At 39.0% G+C, this 24,788-nt stretch overlaps 3 protein-coding genes across 3 annotated transcripts in view; 2 read left to right on the plus strand and 1 right to left on the minus strand.

Annotated features, from left to right (window-relative positions):
- Positions 1-1,804, plus strand: part of grik5 (glutamate receptor, ionotropic, kainate 5) — a 65,672-nt gene extending 63,868 nt beyond the window's left edge. The window contains exon 20 of the mRNA XM_026316977.1: positions 1,190-1,804. Within this exon, the coding sequence (XP_026172762.1) occupies positions 1,190-1,804 (615 nt within the window). The remainder of the gene's footprint in view (positions 1-1,189) is intronic.
- Positions 1,805-10,144: 8,340 nt separating this feature from the next.
- On the minus strand, positions 10,145-16,830 carry LOC113136747 (carcinoembryonic antigen-related cell adhesion molecule 18-like). Its single transcript, XM_026317782.1, has 12 exons — positions 16,788-16,830; positions 16,266-16,586; positions 15,706-15,981; positions 15,288-15,536; positions 15,123-15,186; positions 13,178-13,217; positions 12,739-12,811; positions 12,255-12,596; positions 11,836-11,938; positions 11,175-11,209; positions 11,007-11,059; positions 10,145-10,843 (listed from the first exon to the last, which is right to left on the minus strand). Exons 1-12 carry the CDS (start codon positions 16,828-16,830, stop codon positions 10,706-10,708), a joined length of 1,737 nt encoding a protein of 578 aa, XP_026173567.1. The 3' UTR covers positions 10,145-10,705.
- Positions 16,831-17,990: 1,160 nt separating this feature from the next.
- Positions 17,991-24,175, plus strand: LOC113136748 (carcinoembryonic antigen-related cell adhesion molecule 5-like). The gene is made up of 6 exons (XM_026317783.1): positions 17,991-18,070; positions 21,537-21,723; positions 22,888-23,152; positions 23,311-23,577; positions 23,662-23,751; positions 24,162-24,175. Exons 1-6 carry the CDS (start codon positions 17,991-17,993, stop codon positions 24,173-24,175), a joined length of 903 nt encoding a protein of 300 aa, XP_026173568.1.
- Positions 24,176-24,788: the final 613 nt, after the last annotated feature.

Raw genomic sequence — 24,788 nt, forward strand, 5'->3', positions numbered from 1 at the left:
CACTTTTAATTATGCTGTTTTTGTTTGTTTGTGTATGGGAGTGGATAGATTCCTTTTTCAGCTTTTGACTCCATTTCTATGTATTTGTTCGTGTGTGCTCTTTGAGGTTCAATGTTTTATGTGCATGTGATATGAGAGGAATGCTGAAGTATGCAGCACTGAACTGCTATAGCTTCCAAAAATGTTACAAAAAATAGACAATATAACTTTGCGTTGCATGTCCTGCCTGCTGTGCTCTTTTAGTGTTTGGTGTGTAACAGTTTGGCAGTGTTTGTGAGCTAAATCTTGATGGTACGGATAAGCAATATTGAGAAATGCCAATATTTGCTTGCATAAAGAAGTAGTGTGATCTTTTTCCCTGGCATTAAATGTCATGATGTATCTTCTTTTACATGCCTCACATGTACGCTGGTATTCCTCGTTTCCATTCTTGGATTACTTCTCACCCATCTCACTGTGCGTTTGGCTTTGTCTCTCCCTCAAACACACATACACACACACCTCCTCTCATTCGGCCATCAGTGTCTGTTCTCGGATAACGAGTACTGTTTCTGTTTATGTGAGCACATGACTTTTTACTATGATTTCAATGAAAATGTTGTTTCTCTGTAGTGGACATGGTGATGCATCGTATTTGTCGTGTGTGCAAATTGCAGTCGTCATACTGTCGGAATGTAAAAAGAAATGCGTGCGTGCGTATGTGTGAGTGGCGTGAGTGTGCATTTGTGTATACACCTGAGTTTGCAGGCCTGCCTGTGTGTTCATAGTGCATAGTGCCATAATGAAGTGCCCATAATGTAAACAACATTTTGGTGTTTGGTGTGTTTGGATTGTAATAACTCTCTCTGCTCCTTGGATATTCTCCCATCTCTATCCATCTCCACATCCTCCCTGGTCACCTCCTCATTTCTTATTTTTGAATCATCCCTCCATTTGTTGATCGCTGTGCCCTTGCTTCTCCTGCGACTTTTTACCATGCCTTACTGTGTCTGCTCTTTCTGCCTCGTTCTCTTTATTTGCTTTTTATTTCATTTTCTCGTTCTCCCTCTGCTCTCCTATTTATGTACTGCCTTACCACTGTCTTGTTCTGCTGCCTGCCTACCTTGTGTCTGTGGCACTCCTCCTACCTTTGCCCCCTCCCTTCCCTTCTGTCTTCCCTTCTTTCCTCCTCCTTCTTTTTCTCCAATAGGTGTCTGTCTGTCAGGAGATGATCACAGAGTTCCGAAACGCCGTCTCCTGTAAGAAGAGCTCACGAATGCGTCGCCGTCGGCCCCTCAGCAGCTCAGTAGCACTGCGTCACCCCACACGCATAGCACTGGGGGCCCCTAGGCCCCTGCGCATGGTCCGGGAGATGCGCCTGAGCAATGGCAAGCTCTACAGTGGAGTTGGCCCTCTGACAGGTGGAGCAGGAGGCACAGGGCCTTCAGATCTGGGGCCTGGACCACAGCGGATCCTAGATGATCCACTGGGAGCCAACACTACCCCTCCTCCACCAGCGCCTACCCCTGTGATGTTGCCTGCCCGCAGCTGCACCCATGTGAGGATCTGCCAGGAGTGCCGAAGGATTCAGAGCCTGAGATCAGGCAGCAGTATAGGATCAACCTCAACAAGAATACCACCTTCATCAGCACCCCTGCCCCGGCTACCCCCACCCCCACCCCAATCCTCATCCAACACAGACAGTGAGGGTGGAGGGGGGCCCAGCCCACGGCGGCTACATCACAGCCCCCCACCTCACACCCTCAGACCTGTTCCGCCTCCACAGAACAGCAACACAACAGACCTACTGAGGGAGCAGGACTGAAAGGCAGTGGGTGGGATGAGAGGGCTGCATGGAGCCTGAGTAATGTGAGGACATTTGTGCTGCTGAAACACTGTTTTGTTTCCACAAATGAAATTCATCACATTATAAAAGAGGGTAAGAAAAAAAAAGTTGAACTCGGTCAGGTCAGCCAATAGGAAATGAGACAACTTTTAAAAGATGAATAAAGAAGATAAAATGTAACCCTTTGGTCTACAGATACAAAACTGGCTAGAAACTTCTGTAATCAATTCCGAAGAGTTCAGTTTGGACAAATCTGACTGGAAATGCACATGACCAGATGATGGTTCCCATTAGCTTCCCTTGTCTCCCCTTACTCCCCTCTTACTTCACCTTTAGTTTGGCAGGTGCTGGTTTTCTTCCACAGACACTTTCCTGGAAGCTAACCACCCCTCTAGTAAAATGAAGCCTTGGTGGAGGACATACTGTATCTGTATGTGATTTTAAAACAGCAACTAAAAGACTTCCAGAGAATTATTTCCTGTTGTTTTTTTTTCTTTTGTTGTTGTTCTTGTTTTGTTACAATTGCTCTCAGTGGGAAGTACAGAGTTAAATACAGACTGTGTGTGACAGTATGGTGGATTATAGCAAACTAAGAATCTTTAATATGGCTTATTGTGTTCAAAAGTTTTGTGTCCCTCCCTGTGCCCTGTAGCTGCTTTTTGGATGGCTTCTCGGAAGGTCGGTGAAATGACTTCAAGACACATAACACAAGCAGTAGCAGAGGAAACTGTGGGTCTGCCTTTCTTTACACTGTGTCTGTGTGTACATATAAAATTTGTGCTTCCTGTAAGTCTGTTTGTTACTGCTCACAGCGAGGAGAACCATGTAGCGACAGCATCCTTCTCCTAATATTAGATAATCAGACAGCCACAGAAAGAGGAGAAAGAGAGAGAGAGACAAGAGTGAGCGAGAGCCTTTGAAACGTGAAATTAATGTCCCTCGTTATCCTGGGTACGGCTTGCCAAGCCTTTACTTCCTTTTCACCTCTGTTCACACAGCGTGCAAAAGATAGAGGCTGGGTGAGGCAGCGCCAGAGACAGAACGGCAAGATAGAGAAGAGCAGAGAGAGGGAAGAACAGACAGAGGAGATCTGGAGATGCGGAGAGCAAAAAGGATACAAGTGAATTTGAATGAGAAATCCCTGACTGAACTACATCCATTATTAGATCCTGTCCTGATCTGTTAATTCTGGGCATCTTTTAAGGGGCTTGTTAATGTGCCAGCAGGCTGTAGCTGCAGTTTCTTCCCTTCTCTCTGTTTAACAGACAGACTTGGCCATTCACAGTAGAGGTTCCTGCCAGAGTGATAGTCTCAACACAGCCTTGTCAATACTGTCTCAAGCTTTTGATCGCCTAATTACTCTCCTCAGCGGCTGGGGACCCATTCAGAAGGGAACTAAACAGAAAAACATGCAGATAAATAGGTTTAGGAGAAATACATGTTTTTCCACTGAAGCTGGGTAGAAGATCTTGTGTTTTTTTTGTGTGTGTTGTTAATGTTACAGCCCCACTGTTCTGTGAAACTCCAACTAAAATTCTAAACACTACATTATATCAGCTATGGTGCTTAAAGGAATACACTGGTGGATTTGCATGTTTTAGCCCCTTAATTTTCTAGTGTGTACATTTGATTTTATTGCTGCTCATCAAAGCCAAGCATCTGTTTTTTAAACACCTCTTCGATTTCCCAAGTAGCCGCTGCTTTCACACCAAGCAGCTGTGGCAGAAAAGTTGCACAAGCTTGAGCATTCAAATATAACCCCTGTGTTATTCAAAATGTTCTTTACCGTCAACAAATCCCATGAAATTACCAAACGGGGAGTTGAACTGACTAATAAATAGCTAAGTCCCGATGACCATGAACACTGTAGTTTATGTGTAGTCAATTCAACACACTTTTGTGTTGCAGTAAACACAAGCAGGTGAATCTACAAGTCCCATTTGTGTAATGTTTCCTGTAAACAATAGTGCCTAGTTGTTTTTGGAATTTGAGAAACACTGCCTCTTTAAAAACTGTGTATTTATTGCATCTTCAGATGGAGCTGGAGCCAGACTGGGGTATTGAACTAATTCAGTGTTTGCTCTGGTCTTTTGGTCTCACAAAAATATTGTCCATCTTACCCTTTAAATCATCTTTACAGCGTTTTATCTTACAGTATGAAATGTGACGAGCATCAGGCTGCACTATCACCTCCCAGTCACCTCCCATCATCAGATCCTCAGCTATTTGTGGGCACATCAGTCATCCTGATCCTTCACATGGAATGAAGTGCTAGCCTCCATTGAAGGTTAGGTACAGCAGTAGAACAATCACATTGTTTTTTGTCTTTTTCTTTGGAATGCACTAAGGAATGAGATGCAATCCATTTATTTACATGAAAGCAACACATATATCAGGAATGACTCCTCTTTAGTTCATCGTTTTCTGTGTTGCATCTGTGTATTTTATGATATACCACCTCTGTAAAAGGTTTTCTGCAGAAGCACATGCACCTCTATTAAACAGTCTAGTTAGTATTATGTTTTGATGTTTTAATACACAGACCGAATACACAGTCATAATATCTATTCCAGGATGATATGTTGTTATCATGCAGGTCAGTGACTCAGTGATGCAGTGTTTATTTAATCGGTTGCCAAATTAGTTCCCAGAATATTCCCTGCAGTGATTCACTACTTACTGAACAAGGGGGTGGTTTTGGTACACACTCTTAGTTTTAATATACTTGTAATAGTATATATTAACTAACTCTACAGGTTCAGTGTGTTTATGGAAATACTGAGATCCAGAGATTTTTGGAATTGGCTGATGTAATGTTTAAATGCAAAATATTACCAAATTCCTTTTTCAGCAGCTGATTCTCAATCCTTCTCAGTGCTTTCTTGAACATATCAATGACAATTCTCTAAAAATGATTTCTAACCTTTTGAGTGCCATGAGTTTTTTCCATTTTAGTTCAGCGTTAGCAGCTGCTTTTTCATCTGTAACTGAGGAACTACAACAAGGACATGATCCCTCACTGGCCTCCCACCCATCCATAATCAACAGCAATACAAAGCATGTGAGTTAACATGCAAAACCACCAATTTATTCCTTTACAAAATCCCTTGAAAAACGAAGGCATTGTTGTCTACGTAACATTGATGTATAAAAATATGCATTTAGCAGTGAAACAGATTTGTCAATACTGTTGTGTTGCAGATAATGAATGATAACATTGTTTGCACATATCCCTCTGCTTCTCTGACTGATTGTTGTCAGCAGAAGTGGGCTTGGATCTGATGTGTGTCTGTTTCTGCTTTGTGACCAGAATGCTGACAAGACCAAACAAGCTGAACTGTATACATGCATTCACAAACAAAAACACACTCACGCACAACATCTTCTTTTCTGATTCCCTTGTTGTCTAAAGGCTGTAAACTCATCTGGTTGTTGTTTTTGTTGTTGTCAAATTTGTCTTCAGAGTCTCTTTTCCTCGTCTTTTGTTTGTTCTGTATACAACACCTATGACAACACCAACATAGTCACTTAATAGCTACAGCCGAAAGCATTTATTAGCTACAAAGCATTATTGTAGAGAGGAAACAGAAGGGTATAAATCCTAAAAAGCCAAAATATTGCTAATATGAATTTCAAAGGGAAGGGAGGGTAACAAAACAAATCAGATGGGGTGAATGGTCGCTCCACAAATGAAACCTTTTTTGTTTTTTTATTCTCTTTCCTTTGGTATCTTTTCATATTTCTATACTAGTGCTAAATGGATTATTAAAACTGACAAATACTATGATTCAATTGTTGGTATTATTCCTATTGCAGAGCAAGAGATTCTATAGTATGCTTGTGCGTTAAAGGTGGGGCATTGGAGGTTCAGGGGTGGAGGTGCAAAGATGTTTTTGAGAGAGCTCGCCCTGTTGTTCAAACCTATAGACACACAAACGTCTTTTGGAATAAAAATGTTCAAACAGTCCCACAGTGACATGTGGCTTGCTTTTCACAGGGACCGTTCACTGCATTCCTATGTCTGAGTTATACGATACATGCAGCCCATGGAAGCTGAGCAGTATGTGGATAAGAGATTCTCCAGATATACCAGAGGCTGAAGGTTGCATCAGAATGAGCATTTGGGGTAAATCATGTACTGTATGCAGACCATGGGTGATTTGATGAGCTGGTCATGATGAAGTGAGTTTATGTATTTAAATATACTTCTATTTGATAGTGTGATCAAGTAAAGTAACTGGGAGGTCAGGCCCCAAATTAAACCATACAGGTATAGTACTCAAGTAAATGTACTTAGTTACTTTGCAGCACTGCACAGTGCACTCCCTTTAAATTGTCATCTGTCCTGTTGTGACAGATCTCTAAGTAGATTAAAAAACACATGTTAGGGAAGGTCTGTGAAAATGCAGAACTTTGTGAAGCCACAAAGTGACAAACAAAGTTATGTTTTTAACAAAGTATTGTTTTCCAAACTGTGCATGCAATAATTTTGTCTGCCTAATTGCCAGCATGATTTGATAAATGACAGAATAATCTCAAAGCAAACAGATTGTGAACAAAGTACACACTTCACAGAAAAATTGTAATGTCACACAAAATTAGAATTAAATATCAACCCTTAAACACATCTTTTTACACAGCAGAAAACAAGTTCTCAGTGTTCTCACACATCGACAGCACACCACTGAATCGTACTGTAATCACAAAATTTCAATATAAAATTTATGGAAGCATACAAAGAATTAAAACTAATACAGTATAATAATGCTTTACAAACCAAATTTTAGCACTTTTTTTGGTACAATAGACAGACATTGTACACAGAATACTGAGCAGGATACAACAACTTTTACTACAACCTGTATTACTGGATTAGACACAATACATGACATGCAAATCTGCTTTTTTCGGTTTAAAACTACTGTAGAGAAGTTTACGGAATTAGCCCAACCACAATTCCAGCCTCTATCTCTCATTCACAAAGAAAGATGTACACATCATTGCTGCCAAACAATGTGATGTCCAGTTTAGTTGAGAAAAATCACAATAAAACTGAGAACCTAGAATCTGATATGGCCACAAAAAATTAAAATAGTAATACACTGGGTTCAGTTTTCTTTTGGCTCTCACACTATTTGTATTTTTATTTGTTCCGCTTTCAGAAGAATAGGAACTTTACGTGCTAACTGAATGTGAGAACATATTGTCTTTTTTTATCACATTTGAGCAGCAGTGAAAAATAAAACTGGCTACTGCTCTAGTACCATTTCACATAACTTTGTATTTTGGCTAATTCCAGTCTGGTGAGAGATGTTTCTGTTCCATTCTTCAACATTTGTCTGTGGAAGGATTTTTAATAGCCACTTTCAATATTACATTTCATGCACTGTAACACCTTGGGACTAAGACTGACGTTTCCCACTTACTCATCCATCAAAACTGACAGAGTTGTAAGAAACAAATTTCCTGGGTGTAACATACATTCAAAGATACTTCAATTACAGGTGCAGTAAGATTTATGACAGCATGAGTTAAAGACCCATGGAAACCCCTGGTTTGAGGTTTTATTTAAGAGATGAGTGCTCATATTCACTGCTTTTCTTACTGTCAACAAATCCCATGAAAAGAACAAAACCAATACTGATCTGCTGTTGTCTAGAGACTATTACCAACACATCAGTGATGTAACACTTGGTGACACGTTTCACTATAAAAACTGCAGTTTACTAAGAGTCAGTCCCACATACTTTCACCCAGAGAGAGCTGGGATAGGCTCCAGGAGATCCCTGTGACCCTGGTTTGGAATAAGCGGGTATAGATAATGGATGGATGGATGGCTGGGTATAGATAACGGATGGATGGATATCAACGCAATACATAAAATATGATAAATACAACTCACATTCGGCAGCTGTTGGAGCATATGCAGCACCTTAAGCTTTTAAAATTTCTGTCTGTCACTGGTTACAGAAGTAAAATCTCTGGAGCAGCTCAACATTAGAGGAAACCGAGTGTTAAAATAGCAGCCTCAAAACCAACTCTGAGCTGACCCCGTCTCTTTCAGAACCACATATATCAGAGAGGAAAGCTACATTAGAGGGAACTGAAATAAACAACAGGAGATATTATATATAAACATGTTTAGTGTTAGGAGAAGAGGAACCTGTGAATTATGGTGAGTAATAATTCACTCACCATTGCCAGCATGGTGCTTGACCGAAGCATCACACAACTACACATTCTCTGATCTGATGTAAAATTGAAGCTACTTACAAGTTCTGTGTTAAAGCCCAGTGATTACATGATCAGGTCAGACACATACTGTATAAAAAGGTACATTTGCATCTGTATGTAGCAGCATGAAGAGTCAGAGAACGTAACAAAGCCAAACATCTTATATATAGTAGAATTAAGATGCTCGTTTCATACACTTCATGTTAAAATGAGAGTTTTGTGTAAATGTTCTTCACGTACCTTAAACAATAAATTTTGTCGTTCATTCAAATGAACCATTGGGAAATGTAACTTTGCAGGTGTAAGATCCTGCATTTCTAATTTTCACACTTTTAATGATCAAAGACTGTTCTAAAATCTCCACTCTGTCCTTTAAAGGAGATTCATGAATGTGAGCTCCATGTTGAACACCAGAAATAATAATTATGATTTTCTTTCCTTCAGGTTGCAGGATATCCCACTGAACCTGAGAAATAACGGTGCCTTCTGCTCCACTGTTGAACTTGCAGGGCAGGGTGACATTGTGTCCAAGGTATCCAGTCACTTCAGGCCAAACTGTGAGTTGCTGCGCCTCCAGAACTACAGAAAATAGATCTTGCTGATTTTCATCCTCTATGCTTCATCATTCAAAACAAGTAACTCAGAGACCACCTTTGGGATTACTTTTTGGCAATTACTCAAATCCCCATATCTCAGATCCAAAGTAAACAACCCAAATGTACAATTTTACCTGACATAGAGAAAATTAGAGAAAATTGAAAATATTAGCTTTTACCTGGTAAAGTGAAATAAATCAACTTTAGCATCAGAAGACTTCTGCTAGCATTCATTATGCCCGACTGTTAGTGATGGACAAAATACAAACACCTCCAGGTATGAGACTTTTTTATTTAATGATAAATTTCTATACCATCCTTTAAACAATGTCTAAACTTGTGCATCTTTGTTAACAGGCCTTCTATGACATGATATTATTCAATGCACTACCTTCCTAACAGCATTTTTCTTATCTTGCTAATCTATTTCCTGCCATAACAGAAATCTTCATAAAAGAGGTGACAAGTCAGACTGGATTAGACCTGTGAAAATGCAGAACTTTCTGCTTAAACGAAAATGCAGAAAAATAATTTAGTAGTCACTTATTACTTCAGAAGCACTACACCTATTATTACACTCGTTACAATATAATTTCTTAACCATTGACTTACACACAATACATTTAAATAATAGTCATTAATATTTTTTACACAGCAGAAAGCTGTTCCCGTATGTTGTAACTGAGAGTGAATGTAGCAGACACCCACATGCTAGTGTCAGGAAATAACATTGCTGCAGTAGGACATGTGCGATGTTGACTGTAAGTAATATTGATTGATGTGTGAATCACTACAGTTAACTTTGCAAACCCTGCTTTGTCACCTTAATGCATCTGGCATCTTTAGATTGCAACACCTGCAGAACAGACTGTGACAATGTGAGAAGTGTTCCATATAACAGACCCAAAGTAGAGTGAATTATTTTGTTAATCTGTGTGCAAAAGGAAAATAAGCAGAACCAAAAAAGGAATAAGGATTTTTAGATAACAACCACCAATAAAACCACCACAGATGTCTGCTCTGACTTCTCTCTAAACTTAAATAAGGGTCAAAGCAGCTGCCACATAGTCTTTTGGCTTAGTTCTGAAAAACACTAAGACTGCAAATTCAAAAGTTAATGTTACAGTCTGGTGTCACGTGTAAAGCCTGCTAATATTTTTAGTTAATGCTGATACGCCATTCCGTGTTTTTGGGGGAGTTTAGTATGGCCACAGCCAAAACTGCAAGCCATGATCCAACCATGCACAGCCATAGCTGGAACTGTTCTTACTGACTGAAATCCGAAGACACAGATGCTGATGGTTGAGTTAGATTCAGGTGCAGATTCGGAAGATTTTCAATGAGATTAGAGACGGTCGTGAAGATCTCAGCTGTGTGAAAACTTGACAACTCGAGCCGTGCTGGCATCATGCAAGTGCTTTTTCAAAGTACAGCAAAGTAAAACAGGCGCGTGGGTTTGTGGGTTTGGAAAAAAAAAGAGCTCTCTGTGGTTGTTTCTGCATATTCTTTTATTCCCTGGTCTGCTGACCAAATGGTAACATGTGAGGCTGATATTTCTGTTTCAAAGTAAAATATTTCAATTATTAGATTTTTAAGGTCCAGATAGTATAAAGACTCTAGTGGCTTCATTACGCTGGCTTTTAAGTTCTATTTCAAAATATCTCATCAATTAGGACTAGAAGGGTTTCTGCAAGTAGCATGCACACTCAGGTTCTATAGGATGTTTTAATCTCCACATTTTTCATCTCTTGTCTTCATTTAGCAACACCACCAGGTCAGAATGTTACTGCAAAATGAATGACATTCCTAGTGCTAATTAGCCTTTTTTTAGAATGTGAAGATGGTAAACATGCCTGCTAGCTTTACTCTTATAGCTCAGTGTTTATCCTCACATAGCAACCAGCATAGCTGAATCATTACCAAATGTAATGATATGCTGATTTGACTAAATGATACCACAGTCATGGCTAATGTATCTTCTATACAGCAGCTTTAACAGTGACTTTTTGCATAGGATAGTGAACTGCAGCACTTCTATGTACATGTCATCTTATTTGGGCTGCTTGTGCAAAACCATAACCCTGGCGTACACGACATCATCCGCAGGTGCCATCTCTGTGGGTTTGTCATTGTAAAACTGTGCAGCATCTCTGGTTGGTTTCACCACGACATCAGAGTAGACCACAGTCTATGAAATGTGACAGAGAGAGTGTTCAGTGGAGACTTAGTTGTATCATCATATTACTTTTCTAAAACCTTGCATACCTCACATTTTCTTTTCACAGAGTAATCAAACTTTATCTGACCTAAACCTGAAGTCACTTGTAGCTTCAAACCAGCCCTGAGCTCACCTCATCACTTACATCAGATGACCCATGTGCATCCATCACCGGACCATTTGTATCTGTAAGACAGGCTGACTTTAATCAATGAACTAAAAACAATCCAAGACATATATTTAGAAAATGTTTAGGTCCTGTTTAGAAATAGACTGAAATAGAAGCTGTATTTGTCCTCACCAATGTCGACATGTAGTCGGGCTGAAGAGCCACGTCTGTGCAAATGAATCAAAAGGACTGTTATTGGGTTTTCTTTCCATCTCCAGAAACTATAAGTGCAACTAACCTGTTTTCATTGTTGATTATTTTGCTGGATGTATTTCAGAAACTGAAATTGGAGAGTAATTGATATATATTCCACATTTTCTATTTAAAAATGTCAAACAAATAACCAATTATCAAAGTAGTTGCCACTTATATTTCTGCTGATTGACTCATCAGTTCCAAAAAACTCCTGTCTTATCATCATCCTTTTACATTTTATAGGAAATTAACACCAAGCTTTACTTGTTGTAAATTTAATTTAACATTCAAACCTAAAATAATTCCTAAATGCTTATTTTGGTTCAATGTTTAGAACAAGTTAAATCAATAACTGCATTTCAGTGAATAGAGAATCTTTTTGGTTCTTCCTCTAATTTGTCATCCATCACTGCAATTATATTTATACACACACACATACATACACAATGTATCTAAATATCATCGTCCTCTCTAGTCCAGTATCTGCAGGATACTCTTAAATATAACACAATCTAAAATATTTAGTTAATAATTTGCATTTGTATGACTTGAGTCTTTGTTTCTACTGTACACACCTACACAAAACACATACACAGACCTGATGAAGATGAGGTAGACTATGGCTGCTACCATCCCTGCCAGCAGCAAAACAGCAACCACTATAGCAGAGGTATGCCCTGATGAGATATGCAGCATCTGTTCTGGGAGAACAAACATGCCTATTTATTGCTGCGTTACTCTAATCTTAGTTTGAAATATTCATATAGCCCCCACTTGTTGAGATGTGAGATGTGTCAGTGTTTAGTACAAAGTAGGTAGGATAAACTTAGGAATTTATCATGGTAGCTTAAAATCTCTGTAAAAAAAACTATTTACCAAGAAAGTCAGAGCCATGTTGTTCTCCTCTTACAATTAACAGACAACAGAATTTTAAAAAATCTAATATCAAAGCTCAAATAAATAAAATAACAGTGATTCAAATACTTTCAATGTGGGGTAAACCAATTACATACTCACCTAAAACAATAAGTTTTGTCGTTCCTTCAAATGAACCACTGGGAAAGGTCGCAACCCTGCAGGTGTAAGACCCTGCATCTCTCATTTCCACACTTTTAATTATCAAAGACTCTTCTGAAATTCCCACTCTCCCCTTCAAGGAGGATTCATGAATGTGAGCTCCATGTTGAACACTAGAAACAATAATTATGATGTTCTTCCCCTCAGGTTGCAGGAGATCCCACTGAACTTGAGACATGGCAGTGCCTTTTGCTCCACTGTTGAACTTGCAGGGCAGGGTGACATTGTGTCCGAGGTATCCAGTCACTTCAGGCCACACTGTGAGTTGCTGCGCCTCCAGAACTACAGAAAATACAATGACATGATGGCAGCAGATGCAGTTTTTGTTATACACTATTACTGAAAATTGTTTGCACTGAGGTCAGAGTTAAAAAAAAAAAAAAAAAAAAAATCAACAGTCCAGACTTAAAACAATATGTCGTACCTGTCAGTGACACCATGTAAAACAGCTCCAGCAGTACAGCGGGTGATTCTCTGTAGGTTCGCATCGTGCACAGCTACAGGCGGTGAACAGAATAACAGAAACAATACAATCTTCCTTTAACACAGCAGCAATTTAGGAAGTTGCTGTGTTTCACTATGTGAATTGGACGCGATCGTCTTTTTTCTATGACAGTTTTCACTTCAACATTTAGGGATCGGGCCGGTTTCTGCTTCATTATTCGCAAACACGGAGACGCGCAGCGTGAGGACAGATTGTGGCCATGTGGCAAATACAACGAAAATAGTCTGACCCAGGTAAACACCAGCTCTGACAGCCTGCGGAACATTTTGTTGATACGACTCTGCACTGCATCTTAAACCCAAACTGGTGTAGCGCTACTGTATTTTACATTCATCATCTGGTAAACAAAATAACTTACCAAGAAAGAGAAGTGGATAGATCTCCAGAAGAAAGCTTTTTTTTTTTTTTTTTTACGTCAGCATTTCTTTTTTACATGTCAGCATTTAACTAGAAAAAAAAAACTGTCAAAACTCTTAGGGTCGCTGTCTTTTTTTTTTTTTTTCAGCGTATGGTTTTCTATACTGTATTCAGCATACATCCAAATGTTTGGGTGTACCCTCCCTGATAGAATAGTGACCCCATGTGGTCAAACATAGGTAATGACATCCACAGAAACATGAAAATATTTTGGCTACTATATAATTTTAGTTATCATTCATCCTGAGATACAAGGAAATACATTTTTTTCATGTATGAAAAGTTACATCACTTCCCTCCTTGTGAAATCACTTAAAAAAATTAAAAAATAGAGTTTCTTGAGATTAAATTAGAAATATTGCCAGCAAGTCCAAACTAGCTCTGTAAATATCAAGGTTCAATTAGCAATTTTGTTCTTTTAAATGACATAGTTGTAGCTATTAATAATATAAGAATAAGATAAGATAAGCTTTATTAATCCATATGTGATGTATTGAGCTTCATGACCTTTACAGCAGCTGGGAAAAAAAAGTGAAAAGGTCAGCTACAGCTAAGAGCTGCAATGAATATGATATCAGGTTTACCTAAAATACTGGAAATGTTCAAATTATCTAATGATGACTTTAAAATCAAATCAATGGACAGACTGAAGTTGACAATTGTGCCCAAGGAAACAGCGGCTTCCCACTTTAGTAATTCTATACAGACCTTACCACCACATGCTCAGTCTGTCATGCAAATTTACAGCTCACCATGCTCAACAGTGTTATTAAGATCCTGAGTGATAGCAGTGTTGAAGTAAAGAGCATACAGGAGAACAATGCATTAATTTAAAGCCTCACACCAGTGAACTGTGTCAAGCCTCCTAAAGGAGCTGCATCTTAGAGAAATGACATGTAATTATCTCCACCAATCAGAGTCCTTTACTAATTTATCCCCAGGTGTTCAACAGGGTAATCGGGTCAGGGATGTTTCAGTTGGTCAAACCCAGCCTGTTGCATGCATGTAAATTATTGGTCTACAGGGAAGGACAGGGATAACAACTGAAACAGCCCAGCTCTGTATTCTGACTATCTATGATGGCCCTTTATCAGGGGCCAACTTATATCACTTAAAATTAGAAAACGTACTTATTATTCTCAATATACAACTCTATATAGTATACTAAATATTTATGTTACACAGACTTTGTAAAAAGAAAGGTTGTAGAATTTGTTAAAAGGCACTACAGTGTTTATTCATGTATCTTATCTTAAACAGGAACAGCATTTGGAACAGTAAGACTTTAGCTTTGTTGCATCTTGTAAATGCACAGTCATTTCTTCAGCAAGGTCATTTTTTATTACTCACTACTTGAAAGTTATGTCTTTATTTATGGATCATTGTTCAAAACACATCATGTATATTTTATCTTTATTTATTTAATTTCAAATACACAATCTCTTAAGCATGCCACTGACATAAACTTATATTTCACTATGCCTATGTCAGTCTGAAGCTCTTTATTTATGATATGATCAAATATATCACTGCGTGGACAAGCCAAAGCCTGCCAATCGTATGGGGAAAAAAAAAAAAAAGTTGACACAATTTTCAGGTTTATCATTGAGTGGTGATGGAGAAATCAGAAATCCAAGTTTCCCTCATGATTGATGATATGAGTTGTTTAAAATGTTGATCAGCTTCCCTTGTTTTTTCTACAAACTATCATGACTTTTGGTTCAAACCAGATGAAACAGATCATTAATCTGAGTGGAAAAATGGAGCAATGGAAATTAATAACATTAAAAAGAATATATACACAATCCATGGATGTTGCAATATAAACAATTAAACAGATATATCATTAGTTTCAAATCTCACCTGTCACTTTCTCTTACACTAACCCTCTCAGTGTCAGCACACTGAACAGCAGCACTGAAAATGACCAGCAGGGAGCAGTGCAGGACGCTGCAGAGAGTAAAGAACATAGCAATTACCATCAATTTAAATGTCACCTGGCTTTGAAATGGATATAATGCAATGTGATACATCACCTTTTAGTTTCTTACCTCTCAGATTCAAGACTGCAGAGCTTTGCCGCATGGTCACCGTATTTCTGGCAGTGCATGTGTAATTTCCTGTGTTTTCTGCTGCCAGCCTCTCAATAATGTACATGGAGTTATTAACCCATGTCTCGTTGCCGTTAAACATCCAGCTGAAGTTTGCTGGTGGGACAGAGTCTGCTGTGCACTGTAGTGTCACTCTCTGGCCTGGTGGAGCTGTCGATGGGCCAATAATCGAGATATTGTGTGGTCCAACTACATAGAAAAAAGAATTTACACCATAATAATTAAGGCAGTGAAAGTGTAGAGCAAATTTCTAAAGATTTCATCAAATGCATTTCATTTACATTTTAAAATGAGAACATGATGTTTTAGAGAGGAAAATGTTTCAAACTACTGGGGGTCTACATTACGCAGTACTGACAGTTCACAGTGAGATTATAGGCAGCCGTCATGGTGCTGACTGGGTTGCTGACTTCACACTGGTAGGTGCCATGGTCCGAGCTGCGGACAGGTTTTATGAACACTGTCCTGTTGTCTGTGGAGAAGCTAATTCTGTCACTGGGATAAAGGGCTTGGCCGTCCTTCATCCACACTTTGGTACTGATGGAGCCGGAGGCGTCACAGGTGAGGTTGGCGGAGCTCCTGTCTTCTATCAGGATGACTGCAGGGCTGCGGATGGTGGCTTCTGTTATTACCACTGGCAGGACAGAAAGAGTATCAATCAATTCAGTTTCTGTTTCAGGGTATTAACTATGTATTATAATATTTGTCTCTCTAGTGTATAGCTGGAGATTCAAATTAAAAAAAAAATTTAAATGAAGACCAGTCCTCAATTTTTTTTTATTCACAAGATTATTTGAATAAAATCTGTTTGATTGCTAATAAGTCAGAGTACAGAATCAATTTCAGAGGAACTGTTTCCCTTTTCTTTTACAGATTTTTGAAGGAAATATTCCAACTCCACTACCACGGCAGACCCACCATACACATTCAGCGAGATTGTCCCTTGACTCTGCTGCCCTCTGTCTGGAATGAGGGTGACGGTGTACTGTCCGCTGTCCTCCAACACCAGGTTCCGGAGCTCCAGGGCCCCTGTGGCTCGATCCAATGAGATCCTGTTGGTGTATGTGGGGTCAGTGATGTTAATGCTGGTAGAAGTGATGATGTTCACCCCTCTGAAGCTCCAGCTGACAGAGAGAAATGGAGTCTCAGGAGGCCTGAGGATGGTGGTGAACTTCACGGTGCCGGCCACAGCTCCGCTCAGGGGCCCTGCGGGTAAGACACCCTCACCTACACACATACCTAATTAACCCACAGAATAGGTCGAGAACAGAAGTGTAAAACCTCTGAAATTGCCATAGTACATAGAATGTTTAACAAGCTTATAAACCTTGTTTATCACACAAATATAACACAAAAAACAAAATTACATATAATCCGTATAATGTGATGTAACTCATTACATCAGGTCAGGTAAATAAATGAAAGCTTCTGTAACTCTACCTGATAAAACAAGCACCAGGGAAGCAGTGGTCAAGGGCATCATCTTGTCTTAGGTGAACAATGTCCTCTGGAAAGTTGTCTCACAGTCTCAAAAGTCAATAACATGGAGAATCACAGGTTCTCCTGCTCTTTTATCAGCCCACACCCACAGCACATGGCCGACTCCAGCCCCCCACTCAGTAAGTAAAGACAGAATCAGTCTTTACAATGCCACTATGTACATACACTAAAATACCTGTGTACATATATGATCAGATAGGGCGTTGCCCAGACTCAGGTTGATGGACTCTGTTGGACTAACCTGTTTTTGTAGAAATGCCCTGTGAACAGACAAAAAGTAGTCAGCTGTACAGATGGGACAAATGTTTGACCCAATGTCACTTTAAAACTGCCAGAAAACAATTGAATCAAGCGATGGATCAACTATAATCAACAGCTCAGATCTAACACATCTCATCTCTACACTCAACTCTTTGACATTTTTGGAATCATATTGCTTTAATCAATAAAGTTAATCTCATCTAAAAAAATCCTAATGTCATGTAATTACTTAACATTTAATTCAACATCAGAATTTGACTTTTGACTCAAATGAATTCTTAGGTTAATTAGAATTAACATTTACCGGTAGATTACAGAAGTTGTGGTGGAACTGATCAGTCCATTGTCCCAGATCTGTATGGAGCTGGTTGTATCAGTGGTTGCACCAGAACTCTGCACTAAAACTTACATATTCACAAAAATACACACATAACAGATGTCATGTATTTAGCCCTTTTGCTTTGGATCAGCTGACCACTGTTCAGAGAAGGCTTGGCCTACTACTATTGAATAATTTTGACGTGGTCATGTCTTAATATTGAGCCACAAGAGCTGAAAAACCTATAATGTCACTGATTAAATCCAAGCTGAGCTCCACTGCTTTTTTTCTGCATGTTGTTACCGACCGATTTGGGAAAGCTTTTCCCGCTGTTTACTCTGGATTCCTCAGATTAAGATGAGCCATTCATTAGTTCTGCATAAATTAAGAAACACATATTTACTCTAAAACAAGGGCCTCTGGGATAAGGAAGTGAGCCACAGGATAAAATTTAAATAAGATTTAAATAGGCTTAAATTTATAAATCTTCAACATTACAAGCAGCCAAGAGTAACTGTCTTTAATAATAGGCCAGCTGCGTATCCAGTATTAAAGTGTATATTATGCACGTGAAGATATCTAGTAGAGGTCTGAGTCATGGTGGCGGTGTGCTGTTAGGCGTCGGTTTTTATGAGCTCTTCAGGTAAGTGGCTTGTGTTTGAGAAGCAGCAGTGAGCCGTAGCATTCCTTGACGAGGAGGATCAAAGATTGTCCAGGAGACACTGAGCCTCCCTCACACAGGTTTACAGCAAACACACATTTTCTGCAGACACACTGATTTATAAATTGGACAAAACTCAAGAAGTTCTGCGGAGTATCCATAACTATGTATGTGCTTGTTATTGTTATTTAAGTCCTAACCAGTTTGTGTGTTTGATATGTTACTGTCCAGATGCAGTTATGAGCAATCTGTCACATGTCTATAATCGTACGTGCTGAATGGACGGTGTGTGGGAGGTGAAACATCAGAGATTTGTCACTAACTGATATGATGTGCTTCATAACGGGTTTTGGAAATGGCACACTGTGACTGTGCCTGGTGGACCTCTGTTGTCACACTGCTTGCAAATCCTTAGATTTATATGGTGACACACAGAACTGAAATATTTACCAGGCCCAGAGGTGCTGCCTTGTGTAAAACATGTCCTTATTCAGAAAGAGTCTTCATTGTTAAATATTCTACTGACTCATATTTTACAACTCTGCATTTTACAACTGAACTGAAGTTTTATGGGATCCAAAATATGTTCCTTAAATAGGGAGTCATGTGACACAACGTTTTTAGGAGCTCTGAATGGATTCTCTGGCTCTTTAACTTGCAGTTAGTCTGCTCTAAATGGAAGGCTGTTGTTTAACAGATTGGTTGTTTAACAAGTTTACATTTACAACCAAGGCCCCTTTTTCTATAAAATAGCTTTGTCAATATCAGTGTTCAGCTGTGTGTTACCAGTACTGTACTGCTCAATATCATTTATCTACCACAGTGCTAGCAACACTCCAGGTAGACCACAGGAGGGCAGCATGCTGCAGCTGTTGGCATGAAAATGATTCAAAGGGTTTATTGTATAATTCAGACATTTTGCCATACAACAGATAGGTTGATTTTTAATCTTTACTGAAACAACAGTTATATAATTACAGCTGCCAAATGGCCACATTCATAGGGAGGAAAGTCTGAAAACATTCATTTCGCTTCTATAGGATGTTGCAATCAATTAAGAGTCAAATCAAGAGGCACAAACTAATGAAAAACTATCCTAAACTCTAATGCAAATAATTTTGTTTAACCACTAACATTTCTATTGTTTATAATTATTGTTTCTTATAAGTGAATGAATAAAAGTCAAGAATATTTCAGAGCTTACTGGACAATGTTGATTCTGCTACATTCTGATATAACATATAGCTGCAAGCGGCATCGGACACCTTCACTTCCACAGTGTCTGACCCAATCTGAACGACTTACATATTTAATTATGTTATTAACAAATACAGCAGCTATTCATAGAACTGCATATTCAGCCACATGTAGCATTAAAGTTTAAGAGACACAAATGTTATGTAAATGAACAAAAGTAAAGTGATTTAGTATAATGAGACTTTGACTTATCACATGAATGTTCAAATGTTACTGATTTACTTGCATGCTGAATAGAGGTTTTTGTGAAGTTTGTCTCTATTCATAAAATAGAATTTTCAACCTTGACTCATACACACCGATGTGTTTGTAAAGTACCTGTGGTTAGTGACAGCCAATCTCTCTCTTACCCTTTTCACACTAAACAAATAACACAGAGAGCAAACAGACGAGGGAGACTGAACAAATAACACAGAGAGAAAACAGATGAGGGAGACAGAGGCCTAGGTGTGTTGTTTCTTCATGTGGCACATGTGGACTAGTGAAGTGAAACTAGAACACAACTGAAAAATACATGCAACAGAATTTTAAATATGACATATATTCAAAACGATTGTGACACATGGTTTACCAACACCATGGATGTCTACCTACACATGCATTTTTGCTGTACCTATGCTGGGCATATAAGGCCCCATCACACTAAAATTTTTACTTAAGGAATTTTAATTCAGAGAGTTTTTACTGTAGTTTACTATACTATACCTGTACCTAAATACAAGCTTTGAGTGTCACAGTGTCACAGTAAAAATGCAACAGCCTATTTTTCTACAAATGTAAATATTACCAACAATAGCATTGTACACCTCTCTCTTAAAGAATTTCATTTAATAGCTAAAATCAGATTTTTCTTCCATGGTATTTAGCTTTTAATGCTGCTACTTAACTCACATGCTTTACAAATAACCCAAGGTACTGTGGTGAGGCACATCACACTGGTGTGCTCGGATTCCGAACTTTGCATCACCACCATTCAAATATTACCACAGGTGTTTCCTGAGTGGTGTAATGGGCTAAATAATGCTTTGCCTACTAAAATTAGAATCAACTCCTAATGAAACCGATAAAAAAAATGAATTAAATGAATTGTGTAAATACAAATAAATGTTTTGGACTCATCTGTATATCATATCTTGTTCTACCTAGCTCAAAAAATAAGTGTAAGTAAGTAAGTATTGTGTCTCTGCTACTTGCAAGATTCAGATATACTGTGTACACAGAACAAAACAAATTGAAGGTCTCAGTCAATATGTACAACACAAAGCTGCTGCACGGGTCAGGTGTGGTCTGATTGAAGGTAATGATACTGAAAACATTTGGCAACTCTTTGACTCATATACGTAGATAAAAATACTGAGTTGAAAGTGTCAACCTGTGAGATATGTACACCGAAACTGTCTGGAGTGGCGGCAGAAAGCAAAGAAAAATTCCCAACATCTAACCCCTGCAAAATAGGAATAAAAGAGTTGGATGAGATGCTGATGGGGAGAAAACAACATAAATCTTCCACTAAATGTTTAAGAAAATTAAATCAAATAAAGGATAAATGATACCAAACAAACCCGCCGTCAACCCACCACTACTGCACATACCTTCTGTCATAATTTGTCATCTTTCCTAAAGAATATTTACAGACCTTCACCCACATGGGTAAACAGAAAATGTAATTCACCTTTTGTAAGTTTGATTAGCGTGAACACCAAATAACCAGAAACACCTGCAGATAAGAACAGGGGTCACTACTATACATATTTTTAGGTAGGGGGTTGGACATACAATGGATATATATAACAGAGCAGAAATAGTGAGGACATCCTCAGATTACTGATAAAAAATTGAAAAGAAATTTGAAGGAACTTTGGTTATTATAGTGCTGGTTTTAATCCAAGGTAAGCTCTGTTACAGCTGTTGAATTTGTGATGACAACTCAAATGGACTAGTTAAAATAGAAATGTAATGGAGTCTTTCATGTCATTTATCACAGCAAATAACAAACACTGTTGTTTTCCTCAGTTGTTCTGGCCTTCAGTGACGTGGAGATCCTGCCATCCAGCAACCCTGCTGCAGCCAGGGGCACGCTAACGCTGTCCCTGTCTCCTTCGACGACTCTCAGGAGTGGAAGCTAGGCAGTGGGTGGGTCCCTCATCATCACCTGGTTGGGGGACCAGCAGGCAGTCTTCCCCAGTTTCAGTGGCAGAGTGTCATTCAACGACCTGACTGGAGCGCTCACTCTGAGTTCCATCACTGTGGCCGACTCAGGAGTCTACGTAGTGCAGAGCAGTGACCCCAAGCTTTGGGCCAACACCTCCATCACTGTTCTGGATGAGACTAAGCACATGATATATACCAATATTCACAGATGGGAGGAACTGATTTCAGTAGTTTATACATTAGAAACTCCATAACTGCTCCAAAACACTGCATCAGAGGTCGTCCTATAGTAACTGGCCTAAATGTCACTCAAGGTGAGAGTTTCATTTAACAACAAAAACTGACTTAGCATTTAGTTTGTGAAGTGTTTCCAACATAAACTGATGAGTCATGTCTGTGCCTTATTCAGATTCCACAATTGTTAGAAGTTAGTTATAGGTTTTGCTGTAGGTTTTCCACCAGACCATAATAGAAGCATAAAAAGAAACTGTGGCGAGTTGAATGTGAGTTAATTTCTTTGCACTGAACAGGTGCACTGAGAATCACATGGAAGAGGGAGAGAAAGATGAGCTAATGAATTGTTGATACTGTCCTCTTAACTGAAACGGGTTTCTGGTGTAATGACAAACAAAAACCCAAAACAATATTGAGAAAGGACTTACGGGAATTCGTGTCTCTTCCTCGTGATTTTTAGACCAACAAACGACAAACTACTGCTTACTGTAACTGCCTGCTTGATTTGGTTTTCCTGTCCTTTTGTTCACGTGACGGTGCCCTCTGGTTTGTTTCTGTCTGTCTGTCAACACTCACCTCCATATTGTCCTTTTGTCTTACAGACTCCTTGTTTTTTCTGTTTCACATAGGCGATGGTTTTGCTTCCGACGTATCTCTGTGAGCCCACAATAAAAACAAAAAAGTACAGTTTAAGAAGCAAACTCAGTATGTTATAAAATTGTACAACTTTGAATATCAGGCAGCACAGTAATCAGCACTGTCGCCTCACAGCAAGAAGGTTCATGATTTGAATCCTGTTCTAACCTGGGGCCTTTCTGTGTAGAGTTTGTATGTCCTCACCTTGTCTGTGTGGGTTTTCTCCAGGTACTTCCACAGTCCAAACACATGCAGTTTGGGGATAGGCTACTTGGTCACTCTAAATTACCCATAGGAGTGAGTGTAAGTGTTTCAGCCCTGTGACAGGCTGGTGATCTGTCCAGGGTACATACTAAGTGTACACATTTCTGACAATGTCACCAAGCATGTAACATTAAAAACCTTGTAACAAAAGATATTATAACCTGTTGTAATTTTAACTAAAATGTGGTCACTTAATGTAGGCCTATGAAATATTAACTCACTGTTTTCATTAAAGGTGCTGTTCCTCCATCTCTTAGTGGCACATCTTGATCTTTGATTCATCCACTTGTTTCCCACTTGTACCCATCTCCAATGTGACATTAAAGGCGAATCAAACTGACCTAATAGAGTTCAAGAGTTCAGCTGTCGTTACCTGCTCTGCTTCGTCTGGATCGTCCCTTTCATTCCTCTGGCTCAACGGCAGCTCTGAGGTTACAGCCAGCGACAGAGTTCAGCTCACTGACGGAAACTCCACTCTCACTATAGTCAATGTGACCCGCTATGACCAAGGACCATTTATGTGTTATGTGTTCAATGCTGTCCATTGAACTTTACCATCAGCTGTGAGTAGGACAATGTCAGTGTAATCGATGTTTGCTGTAATTTTATGAAGCCTAATTGTCCAGTTCCATTACATAGCTCTAATTTGCCCTGGTTCTCGTTCTCTCTGTGTGTTCTAGATGGCCCAGATAACATGGCTCTCACGGTGAATGAACAGATCACGACTTCCTTTTTAGTTGGATCCAATTTGACCTTGCTCTGTTCAGCCAAGTCCAATCCTCCAGCTCAGCTTCAGTGGGCTTTCAGAGGAGAGCTTATGAACACTACAGGTCCGCTGTTAGAGCTGTACAGCATCAGTGAGGCTCAGAGTGGTCCATACACCTGCCTGGCCTTCAATATTCTCACCGACATGACCAGCAAAATCACCACACAGGTCACAATAGCAAGTGAGTGTGTTAGTAAAGTGATGTCATCATCCATATTTATCCATCTGATCCCATCTTATCCCTTTCTTTGTTTTATCCCTACAGGTTCTCAGTTCTCAGCATCTGAACAACAAGTAGCTATTGTGTGTTTCCTTCCTCTGCTATTGTTGACTGGATTACTCTTACCACTACCAGGCAAGTTACACAGTAACTACTTTATCATACGTTTTGTCAGCTATGCTACTCAGAAAATATTTAGATTTATGAATTGCCATACATTGCTTAATTTGTCCCTTAGAAAAGAAAAGGGTGAATTATTCCATGGAAATATTGACATTTCCACAATAATTCAGCTACAGTTACATGATATGGGGTCAAATCTGCTTCCTGTTGAAAACCAACAGACAGAAATGATGAAATGATTGTATATTTTCATCACTGACTAATGTGATAATTATTTTTGTTAGTAACTGAGTTATCATTTAGTGTACAGAATGTCAGATTCCTAAGTTAAGTTTGTAAAGAATCACACAGCTTGTTTTGTAAACAAAAACTTGAACTGCTGATTAAACCAAATGTTTTTTCATTCCTTAACCTTTTTTAAGGTGCCCTTGAATAAGGCCTTTAATGCCAACTGCTCCAGTGAAGCAGATCCATGGCCAACAGGTCAGACTGTGTTTGTATTGGGCAGATAACATGAATCAATTTAACATGATTATTTGATTAACCCAATCCAGTTATTAAGCCTATCCTAGCCTGTCTTGATAGACAATGTTTCTGCACAATTAATTTGTTTTGCCATACAGAAATCTAGATCAAATTACTAATAGCCTGAATGACTGCTTCTCTGTCACAGATGTTGGTGGCTCATTCAGCCTGTGGATGATGATGAAAATACAATGGAGGCAGGGAAACTTTCTAAAATTTAACAATGTTTAAACTTGAATCATATTGTGATTTTTATTTTGTTAGCATTACTGACAATAAATGGCTTTACCTTTAACCTTTTAATTGTAATGCGAACCAAGCCATGCCCTAAGAGAACTTAAAATGCGTAGAAAATGCTTTGCACAAGCACAACCTCATACCTCAAACACAGAATAGGCTGTAGGTAAATTAACTGTACTATCCTGCCAATTCACCTTTAATCCTCAATTAAAATGCCACTGTACAGACTCCCTGCATGTGGGTCAACTTTAAGGTAAAGAACTTATATCCTAGTTCAATGCTGC

The sequence above is a fragment of the Mastacembelus armatus genome, chromosome 16 (assembly GCF_900324485.2).
Source record: "Mastacembelus armatus chromosome 16, fMasArm1.2, whole genome shotgun sequence".
Taxonomy (NCBI): Eukaryota; Metazoa; Chordata; class Actinopteri; order Synbranchiformes; family Mastacembelidae; genus Mastacembelus; species Mastacembelus armatus.